The sequence below is a fragment of the Cystoisospora suis genome (assembly GCF_002600585.1).
Source record: "Cystoisospora suis strain Wien I chromosome Unknown contig_3190, whole genome shotgun sequence".
Classification (NCBI taxonomy): Eukaryota; Apicomplexa; class Conoidasida; order Eucoccidiorida; family Sarcocystidae; genus Cystoisospora; species Cystoisospora suis.
Genome location: NW_027155985.1, coordinates 470 through 14249, shown reverse-complemented (window position 1 = coordinate 14249; position 13780 = coordinate 470). Strand labels below are relative to the sequence as shown.

The following is a 13780-nucleotide window of genomic DNA, read 5'->3' as shown; positions in this document are numbered from 1 at the left end:
ATATATATAGACATATATATACAGATATATATATATGTATATATTGATATATGGATTGATAGATAGAGAGAGATGTACAGATATCTATGTCTATGTATATGGAGCTATCAAAGTTTTCTCCCTCTTCTTTTTCTTTTTCCTTATTTGTCATAAGGGTAGGGGTACAAGTGATAGGAATAGTCGAAGAAGTTGAAAAGCCTAGTCGGACGAGAGAATGTCTTTCTTGTCTTTCATGTCGATCTCTTGCCATCTCTCTCGTCTTCATTTTTCCTCTCCAAAGAAGAAGAGGTGAAAGGAAAGCATTTCTCATAGATCTCTCGTTTTGAAAGACAGGGGGGGGAAAGAAGAAACGGGATGATGAGAAGGAGGGTTAAGAGACAAAAAGAAAGAGAGAAACTAGAAATCTACTGTCGGCCTTGAACTCTATGCACGATACTAAAGAAGATGATACCGACAACATGCAAAAAAGAAAAAGAGAAAAGAAAGAACTCTCAGGAAAAAGAAAATCGAGAAATATGAAAAGAAAAAAAAGGAGAAAGCCTTTCATCATGATGAGTGTCATGATGTTGAGGTGTAGATACACCGCACAGGTGTTACATCTCGATGCTTTCTCATCTTCACGCCCATGGAAGTCAACCTATCTATCAAAAAAGGAAGAACTTTCTTTCTTTCTTCTTTTCTTTCTTTCTTCTTTTTCTTATCACCTCGTGACGAGAAAGTTCATGATGGTCGGAGTGCTAAACTTTGGAAGAGGGAAAAAGAGCAAGAAGAAGAAGAAATTTAACAGAAGAATCACAAGCCCCCAGCACACAGACATTCCTCCCCTTCCCTCCTCTTCCTTCTTCTACTTCTTCTTCTCAACATTATGACTACTAGATACACATACATACACACTTAGATAGAGATATACATATCCAGACACAAAGATATATAGAGAAACCGTACATGCATAGATACAGATATCTCTACATATATCTATCTATACACATACAGAGACACACAAACTCACAGAAGGAAAGAATCTCTCATTACAGCATCTATATCCATCTATACACACCTATCTTTAATCTATCTATCAATCTTTAATCTATCTATCTATCTAGCTGTATGTCTATGTATGTCTACGAGAGTAGGTTTGAGGGGGGTGTGCTCCCCCTATAATTAGCTCGTGATGAAGTCATCTTGATCTGCAGAGACGTTTCTCTTTCTCTTTGGATCGGAGTGGGAAGCATGCAGGAGTAGACTTTTATCGTAAGATTGCAGTTTCTGAAGAAGAGCTGGGTCGTACGTACACTGCAGATATTTAACGTTATAGTAGAGACAAGACAAGAGCTTCATCTCCTCCACGTCCACACTACCCAGACGTCTCGTGTAATCCTACACAGAAACGCACAGACAAGAAACAAAATAAACACCTATCCGATTTACTCTATCCATCTTATTTGATCTATCTATCTATCTATCTATCTGTCTTTAGTCTGTCTGTCGATCTCTATTTAGGTATACTCATGTCTCTGTATCTGTGTATATCTACATAGAGGGAGAGAGAGTGAACGGAGAGAGAGGAATAAGAAGGAAAGAGAAAAAGAAAAATTGAAAGAGAGAAAGAGGAAGAAAAGACACCTTTCTACCAAGAAGAAACACGACATATACCAAGAAGAGTAGACCAGGGGAAGGTGTACATACACCCTAAGAAAGTGCTGTCATGTAAATTTACAAAACATCTATCATCCTACTATATATATATGAAAAAGACTGATAGACAGGAGAAGATTTAAGAAGCTCTCTAAAGAGAAGGTAGTCATCCCCATGAGAAAGAAAGAAAGAAAAAGAGAGAAAGGAAAAGAAAGAAAGAAAAAGAAAGAAAGAAAGGAAAAGAAGGAGAGAAAGAAGAGAGAGAGATGTCTATGGAGATGTATATCGAGGTAATGTTCTCTTTCTTTTATATTTCTTTCTTACATCCATAACTTTGTGTAGAAAAGCTTGTCTAGACTTGCACTGCTCTTCGCTCTCCCACTTCATCCGTTGCAGAACTTTGGAAATTTCTTCTTTCTTATCCTTTTCTTCTTGCTCCTCTTCCTTCATATGAGATATAGAAGAAGAAGAAAGGGGAAGCTGACTTTCTTGCGTCATCATGAACTGGAGAAATAGTAAAGAAGAGATTTAGCAACAAGGAATGGAACGGAGAGAAAGAGAGAAGAAAGAAAGAAAGAGAACGAGAAAGAAAGTCATGAAGGATAGCAAAGGCTGTTTCGTGATCTAAAGAGATTTGCTACGCGCCAGAGAGAAGAAGAAAGAAAGAAACCTCTCGAGGGGAAGAGGAAGAAAGACAGGAGAGACGGAATGACCGTTGAAAGAAAAGGAAGAGAAAGAAGAAAGAGAAAGAAAGAAAGAGGAGGGCGGCTCATCACTAGCTCCCGTTGTGTTCTGAAATCTCTTGTTAAGAAGAAGACAGGGAGACAGAGACAGAGAGAGGGAAGGAGAGGAGGAAAGAAACGGCTGGAGAAAGAGATTGTTGAAGAAGGAGAAAAGAAAAAGAAGAAAGAGACAAAGGGGAAAAAGGTAAAAGAAAGAGAGTCAGCGATGACGAAGAAAAGAAAGATAAATGTCTACGGAAAGAAGTTTTCTTTCGCAATAAGGAAGAAAGCGTAGAAGATATGACGAGAAAAAAGAGAAGAAGAAAAGAAGAAGAAAAGAGAAGAAAAAGAAGATATCTCCTTTCAGATTTCCTGTCTGTGTCGTTGTCCTGTCTCTCTTCTTTCATGAACTTCTGTAGCTCGGAAGTAAGTGTAAAGCACCTTCAGAGAAAGGAAAGAAGACAAAGAGAGAAAAAACATTCTTTTCCTGCATCTTTCTCACGATGAGAACTTTTCTCTCTCCCTCTCTTTATCTCTTTCCTTCTCGCCCTCTCTTCCATCCGCTCGCATCTTGTATCTATCAGCCTCGTCGTAACTCCATCGATTGATGTGTATCTTCCTCTTCTTCCTCATGATCTTCTCTTGGATCGCTCCTTCATCTTACCTCTCGACTTCCGTCATTCCATGCATGCATGCACGCATGCAGTAGTAAAGAATCTTGGTCTTTCCGTCCATGACACGCGATGGCGATGCCCGAGGGACATCTCCTCCTCCTACTGGGACGAGAGGGAGGAACACCCTGTTGAAGCATACAGAAACGTACCTACCCTACTTCTTGGTGATACCCTCTTTTCCTTTTTTCTCTTTTTTCTTTTGATCTAACACGATTCAGACTTTGGGATAAAGTGTAGAAGAAGAAATAGAAGGAGGAGAAGTTGCGATAGGACTTCTGGTAAAAGGATCAACAAGAAGAGTGACCGTGTCGATAGCCTCTTCTCCGACTTGATCGACGCACTCGCCCACACAAACTCACACATAGAGAGCTCTTCTTCATCTTTCTTTCTTTTCATTCACTTCTTTCTTTCTTTTTTTCTCTTTCCTTCCTTTCTTCTCCTTTGCGGTTTCTTGTCCTTCCTAATCCCTTCTTGTTCTTTTGCCGCATCTTCTCTTTTCTGATCTGCTTTTCATTCGTCGGAAAGAGAGAGAGAGAGACAAGATGGTGTCTGTCATGAAGAGGTAAAGACCATCGAAGGCCATGCCGAAGAGGCTGAGAAAGGAGAAGAAGAGAGGATGAACAAGCTTGGAGAAGAAAAGTCCTCGGGGGGGGGGGAGAAGAACAACAAGAAGAAGATCGACTGGATGAAGTATAACGGAGACGACGATTTAAGAGAGAAGTATAGCTTTGCGCAATGGCCTATAGAGAGAGGAGAAGTCTTTCTCTGGAATTCCCTATCCATCGCCTTCACCAATTTAAAGCCTGTTCTTCCTGGCCATGTCCTTGTCTCTCCCAAACGTGTTGTCGCTGTACGTACACCTGAAAAAGAGACGAGGAAAGAAGGGGGAAGATGAAGCGGCAGTGAAATTTGTCTTTCTTCTTCTTTTTTACGTAAATTCACACGGTCTTGGTCTTCTCTTTCATGTGGTCGCTTGGAAGAAGACTGCTAGAAAAGATCTTGTCTCAGAGCTCTCTCAACTACAGGCAGATCTATACGTAGATAGATATATATAGAGAGATGTACATATTACGATATACAGCATACAGCCTTATAAGTAGGTAATTGATAGATTAAAGAAATCTATATAGAGAGAGATAGGACGATACAGATAGATACATATAGAGATGAAAATACGATAGGAAAAAGATTAGTGTGAGACCGGGAGAGATTGTAGTGAGGTTATGCATTGTGATACTACGGAAATCAGGTGTATGTACACCTCATGCAGAGAGAAGCAGAGCTCAGAAGAAAAACACAAGTATCTCTCATACTGTATCTTTTTCTTTAATAGAAATGTCTTTCCTTAAAATTCCTTTCATTCTAATCTCTACTAGCGTCAGTTACACATTGTCATACCTGTCTCCATCTGTACGTACACCTCAGGTTCCTTCGTATACATATGGTATACAGTAGGCATCTACACATACTGTGTATATAGACATCTTTATAAATACCATTTCTGGAGGTTTCATTCCCCTCCCCGGCTGGAGCCCCCCCTATGCTTATCTCTCCGGTGTATGTACACCTACACGTCAAGACGGTATATTCATACATCTTCAGTCTATCCATCTATCTACATATCAAGCCGGTATATCTGTCTATCTATCTATCTTTAATCTATCTATCTATTTTTTATTTCATACGATCTATCATCCTTTCTGTCTTTTCTCTTTTCTCGTGTCACCCCCATCCATCCTTCTTTTCGTCTTTTCTTTCTTTTTCTTCTATTCTTCAGCGCTTTCAAGATTTGACGAGAGAAGAAGTATCTGATCTCTTTCATACAGCCCGTCTCGTCGCTCAGTTGCTTGTCACCAAATATAAGGCGGATTCTTATAACATAACTCTTCAAGACGGCAAAGCGAGCGGACAGACCGTCGCACATGTACACCTTCACATCATGCCTAGATTCCCACATGACTTTGACAAGTTAAGAAAAGATAACGAGGCAAAGAAAGTAGGACAAGGAGAGAAGAAAGAAGAGAAAGATAAGAAGGAGAATGAAGAGAAGCAGAGACCTGGAGTAGATCGTGAAGAGCAGAAGTAAGAATTGAAAAGAAAAAAAAACAGATCGGAGAAGAAAATTAGGAGAGAAAGATCGCGAGACAGTTTCTTTCAAGGACAGAGAAATCTCTATGTTCTTCACAGGGAGAGAGAGAGGTGTAGATGGCTAGAGAAGAAGACTCTCTCTCTACATGATCTTTCGACAATCCAGACATAGAGATTAATTGAGACATAGATAGAGAAAGAGAGAGGAGAATGGAAGTGCAGAAGAAGTATATTGTTGATATATGTAGCAGGACATTGTGTACATAGAAGAAAAACGGAGACTTACCTAGGTATATATAGGTAGGAGATCTATTCGAGTATAGTACGATATAGAGTTGTATAGGCTTATTGATCTGTATGTGTCTTTCTATCTGTATATACGTGAATATCTGATATCTCTCAAGGCTCTTCCTTTCTCTTATACCAGGTGTATGTACAGCTGTCCATCTAGACTACAGGGAGACTCCATAAAGTCTCCCATGTACCACACTGCTTTCTTTCTTTGTTTCTTTCTCTCACTGAGTCTTTTCTTCTATCATTCTCATTTTTCTCTCTCTCTTTCTGTCTTACGTTTCCTCTTTTCTTTTTCCCTTTCATTCATTCATTCACTGATCTTTCTTTCTTTCTTTCTCACTCTTTCTTTCTCTTTCTTTGTCATTCTTTCTTTCTCTTTCTTCGTAGGCCAAGAACGCGGCAGGATATGATCGATGAGGCTCTCGAGCTTCGAGAGTGGATGAAGACTCTAGCCGCGAAACAAGAAGAGGAAGAAGAAAAAGAAGAAGGGAAGAATTAGGAGAAGAAAAGGAGAGAAAGAAGAGAAAGAAGGAAAGATTTAAGAGAAGAGAAGAAAAGAAGGGAGAAGAAGAGGAAGAAGGACGTCTCCTGTCTGTCTTAACAGAGCATGTAAAAAAGGCGTGCAAGAATCGATACACACATGTCTATACATACTTAGAGAGATAGACACAGAGGTGGATCGATTAGTATCATCTTCCTTCGTCTTCTCCTTTCAAAACATCATATATACACATTCATAAGTCTTTATACATTTGCGAAACGTTAGCTTCTTCATACAAATAGATAGACAGACGTTCACATGTCCAGGTCTTTCCTTCTGTATCTAGCTGTCTATACAGCCGAACGGGGGTAGGATGTCCACCCGCATGCATGCAAATTATATCGTTGTCTCTCTCGAGCTCCATTCTCATGATAGGGTGAACGTACACATACATATGTATACATACACATAGTACGCATGCATATATGTATATGTGTGTGTATGTATTCGACCTTTCTTCGTTTCTGATGGAGGAGACTTCCTCCGCTTGGCAGAATAGCGAGAACAGGTTCCCTCGATTTTTTTCTCTTCTTTCTTCTTCTTCATCTTCTTCATCGCCAGCAAGAACCTCTTCTTCTTTTTCTTCGTGTTCCCTTTCTTCAATATCTTGTGATATCGTGTCGTTTGCCAGTGCTGTGTGGTCAGAGACAAAGACTTCGCTTTTCTGTCTTTTCTCTTTCATTGTGTGGATAGAAAGGAGAGGTGATACATTAAGAGACTCCTCCTCTCTCTTTTCTATCATATTCTTCTTGTTCTCCTCAGAGAGAGGGGAGAGAAAGGGATAATAGAGGAAGAGTTGAGAGTGCAGAAAAGCCTCGGACTTGAACCTTCTCTTCGTTTAGCCCCTCTTTCTTTCTACTTTCTTTTTCTTCTTCCCCTTCTATCTCTTCATTGTTCACTAGGAGGGATGGCCTCGGCATTGAAGAGTTTCTCGAGCCAAAGAAAAGAGAGAAAACGAGGGTTCTCATCTTGTAGAATAGAGAAGTTTTCTGTAGCAGAAATAGAGATATTTCCCTCCCGACAGTACAGCAGTAGCGGTTCTGTGTGTGCCGTCTCAACGACAGGTAGCTCGGCCGGCAACCGAAACGACGATAAAAGGAGACAAAGAGAGAGGAGAAAACACTTTTCTATGGAGAGCTGGAGAAGATTGAAGAAGCAGATGTAGGGATATCAGAAAGCGCTTTCATAGTGTGTCGCGAATACCGGCGTCGCTTGTTAGCTGAACATTCAAAAGAACCTTGCAGTGTATATACAGGAAGAGCAGGGGTCTACTACCAGGATAGGTGCCTATACACTTGGAATCGGGTGTCTATACTCCTGAGCTGAGGTGTACATACACTTGGACCCTCGTCCCGTTGGAGTGTGTGTATGACTGTCTAAGATAAAAGAAGCGAAGAAAATTGTCTCAGTCCCTGTCTCCTCTGTACACTGAGTGCCTCCATCAGAAGGCATCGAGCGCGCGAAGCAGGCATTAGTTGTTTACTGTGAAAGAAGGAAGGAATGATCAGTGGTCCTCAGGACAAAAATTTATAGGTAGAGGAATCTCTGAAGAGCGACTGAATGAGAAAGAAGACAGACAGGAAGAAAAAGAAGAAGTTGTAAGCAGTGGAGAAGGTATATTTGTGAAATAGAGGAAATGAAGTTAGAGAAGACGCTATCAGTTTCTTGGTATTCTCTCTTAGATCACTTTCGTGCCAACGAAAGAAGAAAGCGCGACGACAAAAGGCTAAACTCGGCAGTAGAAGTATCCCTGAGGTGTACATACACCTCAACCCCGGATACTAACTCGTGCGTATCTGCTCCGGTATGCTTCGTTATTCATCTACCTACACACGAACACAGTGTAGAATGTCTTTTCTTCGAATAGAGCCCACCGGCCGTCCTTTCATAACCAACGTTCCTACGCAAATGATAGAAAAAAGAAAGACTTTCCCGATCTTCTGTAGTCTTTCCCCAGCATCGAAGTTTTCCGTCTTATTGTTCTTCTTCCTTTCTCCATCTCTTTTCTTCTCTCTCCTCGAAAAAGAAGTTGGTCTTTACTTTATGTACATCTCCCCTTGTCTTGATTCGCTTCGTTTGTTTACTTCCTTCTGGCATCTCTCCAGAGAAGAGACCAGCAGAGGAGAGCCTACACACACCCAGCACCACCACACAAAAAAGAAAAGAAGATATATATATATAGCTGAAACAGTCAGTGCGAACACTACCGGGAGAAAGGTCGTCTCTCCGTCTATAAGCCGATTCCTCTTTTGCCTCTGATGGGAAGAGGGCCACGAGGAGAGACTTTTCTTTCCGGCTTTGTCGCCCCCGTATATAAGACTGGGGACGGAAAAGCAAGATCTCTTTCATTCTCTTCGTTCCCGGCTTCCTTTTCCTTTCTTATCCTAGTTTTCTCCTTTCGTGAGAGAAAAAGAACTATAGGACGTCGGTCGTTTAGTCCATTATTCTTACACGAGAAATTCCGCTTTCCGTCATATCTTTCTCCTCTCCTTCCTTGAGAAAGAATCCTTTCAGATTCTTCATCCGTCTAAACACACCCGAAAGGGCCGTATCTTTCTTTTCTCTCTCTCCATCTCCTTTTCTTGCTTTTTCAGTCTCCGTCTTCTTCTTCTCCACACATCTTCTTCTTCCTTTCTTCCTCTTCTTCTCCTCCTGTCCTTCTCTCTTTCTTTCGCTTTCGTTCTCTTTTTGCGTTGTCAAGATGTCTTTCCCGTATTACTGTGAATTGTTCGTGAAGTTTCCGAAGTACATTCCTCCTAAGGATCCCTCGGAGCGTCTGGTAGATCCTAGGAAGAAGCTCGAGCCGTCATGTACGGCCCAGTGCTCTCTCTGGGTGAATGAATATGATGTAAGTTCGACACGAAAGACAAAAACGGCAATGAAGAAAACGCACTGGATCTCTTCTAAGACTTGTCTTGTAAGAATTAGTGTCGATCAATCGATGCTCTTCTTCAGCTTCCTCTCTCTTGTTTCACCTTCTCTTTAACTAGCCTCCTCCTCCTCTACTTCTCTCTCCTTATGTTCCTGTCGCTTCTCTCTCGTTTCTCTTGGAGTGACAGGGCTGTTTCTCTGAAGGTCGGGAAAGCACTTCTCATACTCTCTCTCGATAGCGCATAGCACGTCTCTCCATGTCGTTCAGAGAGAGAGATGGATAGAGACGTAATAGAGTTCACAAGTGAAATACAAATGCCCCGTACGACTACCCATGCAAAACACTCCCTTATTCGGGTGATAGGCTTAGATACCGAGACCTCTCTCCTCTCTCTATATGGAGAGGTTCACAGATATCTATGCCTCTATGGGTATATATATATATATACAAATGTAGAGAGAGAGAGCGAGGGAGAGAGAGGTCATGGGTGCGTATGTGTATATACAATAGATATGAGCTGACTTTCTCTTTACTTCTCAAACCAAGCCACACCCCTAACTATGGCTTCTTCTTTCATCTTGTACAGACTTCACTCTTCTCCCCCTTTTCCTTTCTCAATCCAGCCTGCTTTAGCAATCTTAGATATGGTCATTGTCTTCTTTTGTCTCTCTCTTCAACTTTCTTTTTCTCTTTATTCGAACTGAATGAGGGGTGCATGGAGAAAGAAAAGAAGAAGAAAGAGAGAAAATTCGTGCAGTTCTTCAACACTCCGCTGTACTAACTTAAGGAAGAAAACATCCATCTATTTTTGATCCTTTGATCCATCTCTAATCTATCTTCAATCTATCTCGAATCTATCTACCTATATCTATATATATATAGATATGTATATATCCATATGTGATGCTTTTGTTGGTTTGTGTGCATGTCCACATAAGACATACATGAGGTGTCTTCTCCGTTGTCGATCTTCTCTCTTGGAATGCTTTTTTCTTCTCCTTTTTCTTTCTTTCTTTCTTCGGGTGTCTACAAGATAGTTACAGTCAGTTTCTTCATTCCTCAGTCGTTGAAGAGAGACGAAAAGAAAAGAGGAGAGGAAGGTCAAGGGGAGTCGAAAAAGGAAAAGAAAAGATTACTCATACGGTGTAAAAGATCTTTGTCGTCGTCACTATATATATGTATATATATAGAAATGTATATATATATATGTATATATCTTTATAGATACATTTATCTATATGTAAGTATCTGTATCGCAGATCTCCTTCTCTTTGTACATACCTAAACATATACATGCACACACTCTCTCTCTCTCTGTCATGTATTTTTCCCTCTTTTTTGAGAAGCAGCTAACAGTATTTCTTCTCCCGGTCTTATATTCGGAGACTGAAGTGTTCAAGTGTGAATTTGATTAACTTCTTTCTTCCCTAAGACTTTTTTTTTCTCTCTCTTCTTTTCTTTGTATATCCATCGCCAGTAGACTAGATTTACGGTGTACGTACAGCTGACAAGGATGTGGTCGATCGCGTCAACGATCCAGGATTTCTGTTTCATATGATAGACAATGAGAGAAGAAGAGAAGAGAGGGAAGAGCGAAGTGATTTAAACAGACACTTAAGCACTTCCTTCTCCGAATATAAGATCGAGAGAAGAAATAGTGTTAATTGCACGACTACGGAGTTACGGACAGATGGGTAGAGGTCGACCGTGACTTCGCGTGATAGGTCTCTTCTTACATTTTTGTCGATGGGTCTTGAAAGAAGAAGATCAACAAGAAGAAAAAGGAGAAGAAAGAAAAGAAAGAGAAGAAGAGAGGAAAGGTCGGCTTTCTTTAGATTACGATAGACTGGAGATGAGAGAGAAATGTCCCTTCTCTTTCTCTTGACATACCTCCATCCATATCAAAATCTTTTCTTCGTCTTTCATATCTTCTTTCTTCTCCTTGCTTCTTTCTTCGTCTCTTCTCTTTTTCAATTCTTTCTGTAGGCATGCCGTAAGAGAGTGAATTCTCGTGTCGACAACAAAGGCAATTGCTCGGGCCAATACGAGGAACTTCATGTGTGTATTGATAGATGTGTAAGTCACACTCTATCTCTAATCTATCTATCTTTAATCTATCCGTGATCTATCTATCTCTATCGTAGATGTATCACGCTCTTCTTCATTGCCTATCTTTGTTCTTTTCTTTTCACTATATATCTTGAATCTCTCTGTATCTTCTCCTTCTTCTTTTAAATCATTCCTATTGACGTATACCTGATCTATGTAGAGGATGTATTTCAAGTTGATCTTTCTCTCTCTCTTTTCTCCTTTACATCTCAGTTCGATGTGTGGATATGTATGTATATCAGTCACTCTGTTCACATGTAGATCTAGATGTAGGGACGTATATACCTGAGAGTGCATGCATGTGTGTGTAGTGTCTATACAGTATCTCTAGTGTATACACATACACAAGACATGTAGGTGTATATGGAGGATTAGGCTTCTTCAGAAGTCTTTTTCATCTTTTCTCTTTTTCTTAAGAGTTCATTGGCAGGGATAACTTTTTCTTCTTTCTTTTCGAACTTTCTCATTCTTAAATTCCTTTCTTTCTGTCCCCTCAATGTGTAGACAGCGTCTGTGTTCTGTCTGGAACGGATAGATGGGACACGGAAAGATAGATAGATAGATTGACGAGACACTCTCTCTCTATTTCTCATTCCCATTCTTATCTCTTTCTTTCCAAATATATCTCATGTCTCTCTCTCTCTCTATATATATGTGTATCTATAGATGTATACCTACATGTTCGCACATGATGGTCATACCTATGTCTTTGTAGTAGTTGCTTTTTATCTGACTGTCCTTTCTTTCTCTCTTTCGATTTACAGGTCGCTAAAGATTTATTTAATTACCTCAAGTAGAAGAGAAAGAAGAGTAAGAGAAACAAAGAAAGAGACCATGAGGAAAGAAAGAAGAAGAGAGAGAGAGAGAATTAAGAGAGGGGATATTCTTCGTGTTGGCGCTGTCTGCTTGAGAAAGACTCTTTCTCTCCCTCTCCTCTTTCTTTCTTTTCTTCTTCTTCAACTCTCGATGTGAAGCTGACTGACTGTGCAGGAGAAAGAGAAGAAGAAGATCGACGGGAGAAGAAGAAACAGAGAAGAGTGATAGAAGAAAAAGAAGAAGAGTCAGATGTCTGTTCTGATTCTTCTTCTTGTTCCTTTCTCATGTCGGAGCCTTCATTCCTAGTCCTCTTATGATCGTTTCTCTCCTTTCTTCTTCGATTCCATCTGTATAGATGTGTGTGTATTGTTTGATCTGTGGGGTGTATATACAGCATACCACCTGCCTGTAGACACCTTCTTCTCATCTACACTAGCCATCACGCCACTGAGGAAGAGAAGAGAAGACTCTATGCAATTCTCCTTTCTTTCTTTCTTTCTCACTCTTTCTTTCGTTCTTTTTGTGTTCTTCTCTTCAATGAAATATGTCTGAAAGGATGCAGACATATCGGTGTTGTCTCCTGTGTGAACGTCTGACTTCGTAGATGTCTTTCTTTTCTTTCTTTCGCTCTTTCGCTTCCTTCTTTCTTTCTTGAATCTTAGATAGATAGAAAGAGAGACACGAGAGGATGAAAGAGAGACATGACAGAAAGAAAGGAGAGTAGTCTTCTTCAAGTGGTCTAATAAATGAGAACGAAGGATTGGGAAGGGAAGGAATGAATGAAGAGCCGATCAACTGTCTCTCTCTCTCTCTCGAAAAGAAAACTTGTTCCTTTCTTTCTTTCTTTATCACGATCGCTATCATACATGGGTTGGTAGTAGTTCTAGTAGTTCCTAGAGGTCGTCTAGAAAGGAGGGAGGGGGAATTATCCGAATATAAGCCGACCGCGCCTCCTTCGTCGCTCTGTCTTTGTCCTTGACATAAGGACAGCCTCGTAGTGGAAAACTTATCAGAATAGCATATCCATGGCTAGCCAGAGACAGATAGATAGATCTGGAGAGAGAGATATATATATATAGATAGTTATCTAGCTAACTAGGTTTGCATCACTATACATTGAAGAAAGCGAGACAGAAGAGTCCACGTGGCTGAGGAGCAAGACTTTTATCCTCTAGCCAACTAGAAATTCTCGTTCATGAAAGACAGAAAGAAAGAAAATAGCGGAGAATACAGATCGATGATATACATAGACATCTCTATATATTTTTCCATGCATATCTACGCATGTATATAGGTAGATAGATAGAAGTATGCTTTAGCGAAAGTGAATGGATAGAAGAGTAAGAGGCGCTACAAACTCAAAGAGAAAGAAAGAAAGAGTAGAGAGGTGGAGGGCAGAGAGAGACTTTTTACTGACGAAGTTAGAGGTAAGGAAGAAAGATCAAAAAGAAAAAAGTGAATGAAAGACACAGGGGAAAAGTAGAGGAGAGAGAGATAGACAAGGCAGACTTTCTCAGTGGAGAGAGATAGAAAAACGTCTTTATGTGGATGTAGAAGAAAGAAGATAGCAGAGATAGAAAGAAAGGTACGAGGTATTTCTCGTGTACATACAGGCCGGTGACTCCATCCACATATATAGAGACAGAGAGAGATGTTTTGCTTCCTCATTAGCATTTTTTGCAGATTTCTGGTCTCTTGTCGCATGTGTACATACACCTCACCCCCGATCTCTCTCTTCGTGCTTTCTATCGACTCTGTGTGATGCGTGAAGCAACAGGTTTTTCTCACTCTCTTCTACTTTTCTTTCTCGGTTGCCCCGTTAGTCATCCATTCTTTCATTCATTTCATCTAGCAGCAAGATATCTCCTCCTCTCCCTCTTCCTTATGTAAATCGTGAATTTTCTCTTCCTCGCGTAGATGTATCTAGAGAGACATTAAGTCTGTTCCGTCCATCTGAAGAATTCGAGTAAAACCGTAATTTCCTGCTTGTCTTTCCTTCTCTATAATCCACTTCACACTTTTCTTTCTT

General features: G+C 40.4%; 2 protein-coding genes across 2 annotated transcripts; one reads left to right on the top strand and one right to left on the bottom strand.

Annotated features, from left to right (window-relative positions):
* Positions 1–34: 34 nt before the first annotated feature.
* CSUI_006336 (uncharacterized protein) lies at positions 35–2976 on the bottom strand. Its single transcript, XM_068066499.1, has 2 exons — positions 1960–2976; positions 35–1377 (listed from the first exon to the last, which is right to left on the bottom strand). The coding sequence occupies exons 1-2, from the start codon at positions 2134–2136 to the stop codon at positions 1162–1164; spliced, it is 393 nt and encodes a 130-aa protein (XP_067921526.1). The 5' UTR covers positions 2137–2976; the 3' UTR covers positions 35–1161.
* A 193-nt stretch (positions 2977–3169) lies between these two features.
* On the top strand, positions 3170–13765 carry CSUI_006335 (diadenosine tetraphosphatase family protein). Its single transcript, XM_068066498.1, has 6 exons — positions 3170–3881; positions 4809–5113; positions 5801–7115; positions 8549–8802; positions 10813–10902; positions 11700–13765. Exons 1-3 carry the CDS (start codon positions 3648–3650, stop codon positions 5910–5912), a joined length of 651 nt encoding a protein of 216 aa, XP_067921525.1. The 5' UTR covers positions 3170–3647; the 3' UTR covers positions 5913–7115; positions 8549–8802; positions 10813–10902; positions 11700–13765.
* Positions 13766–13780: the final 15 nt, after the last annotated feature.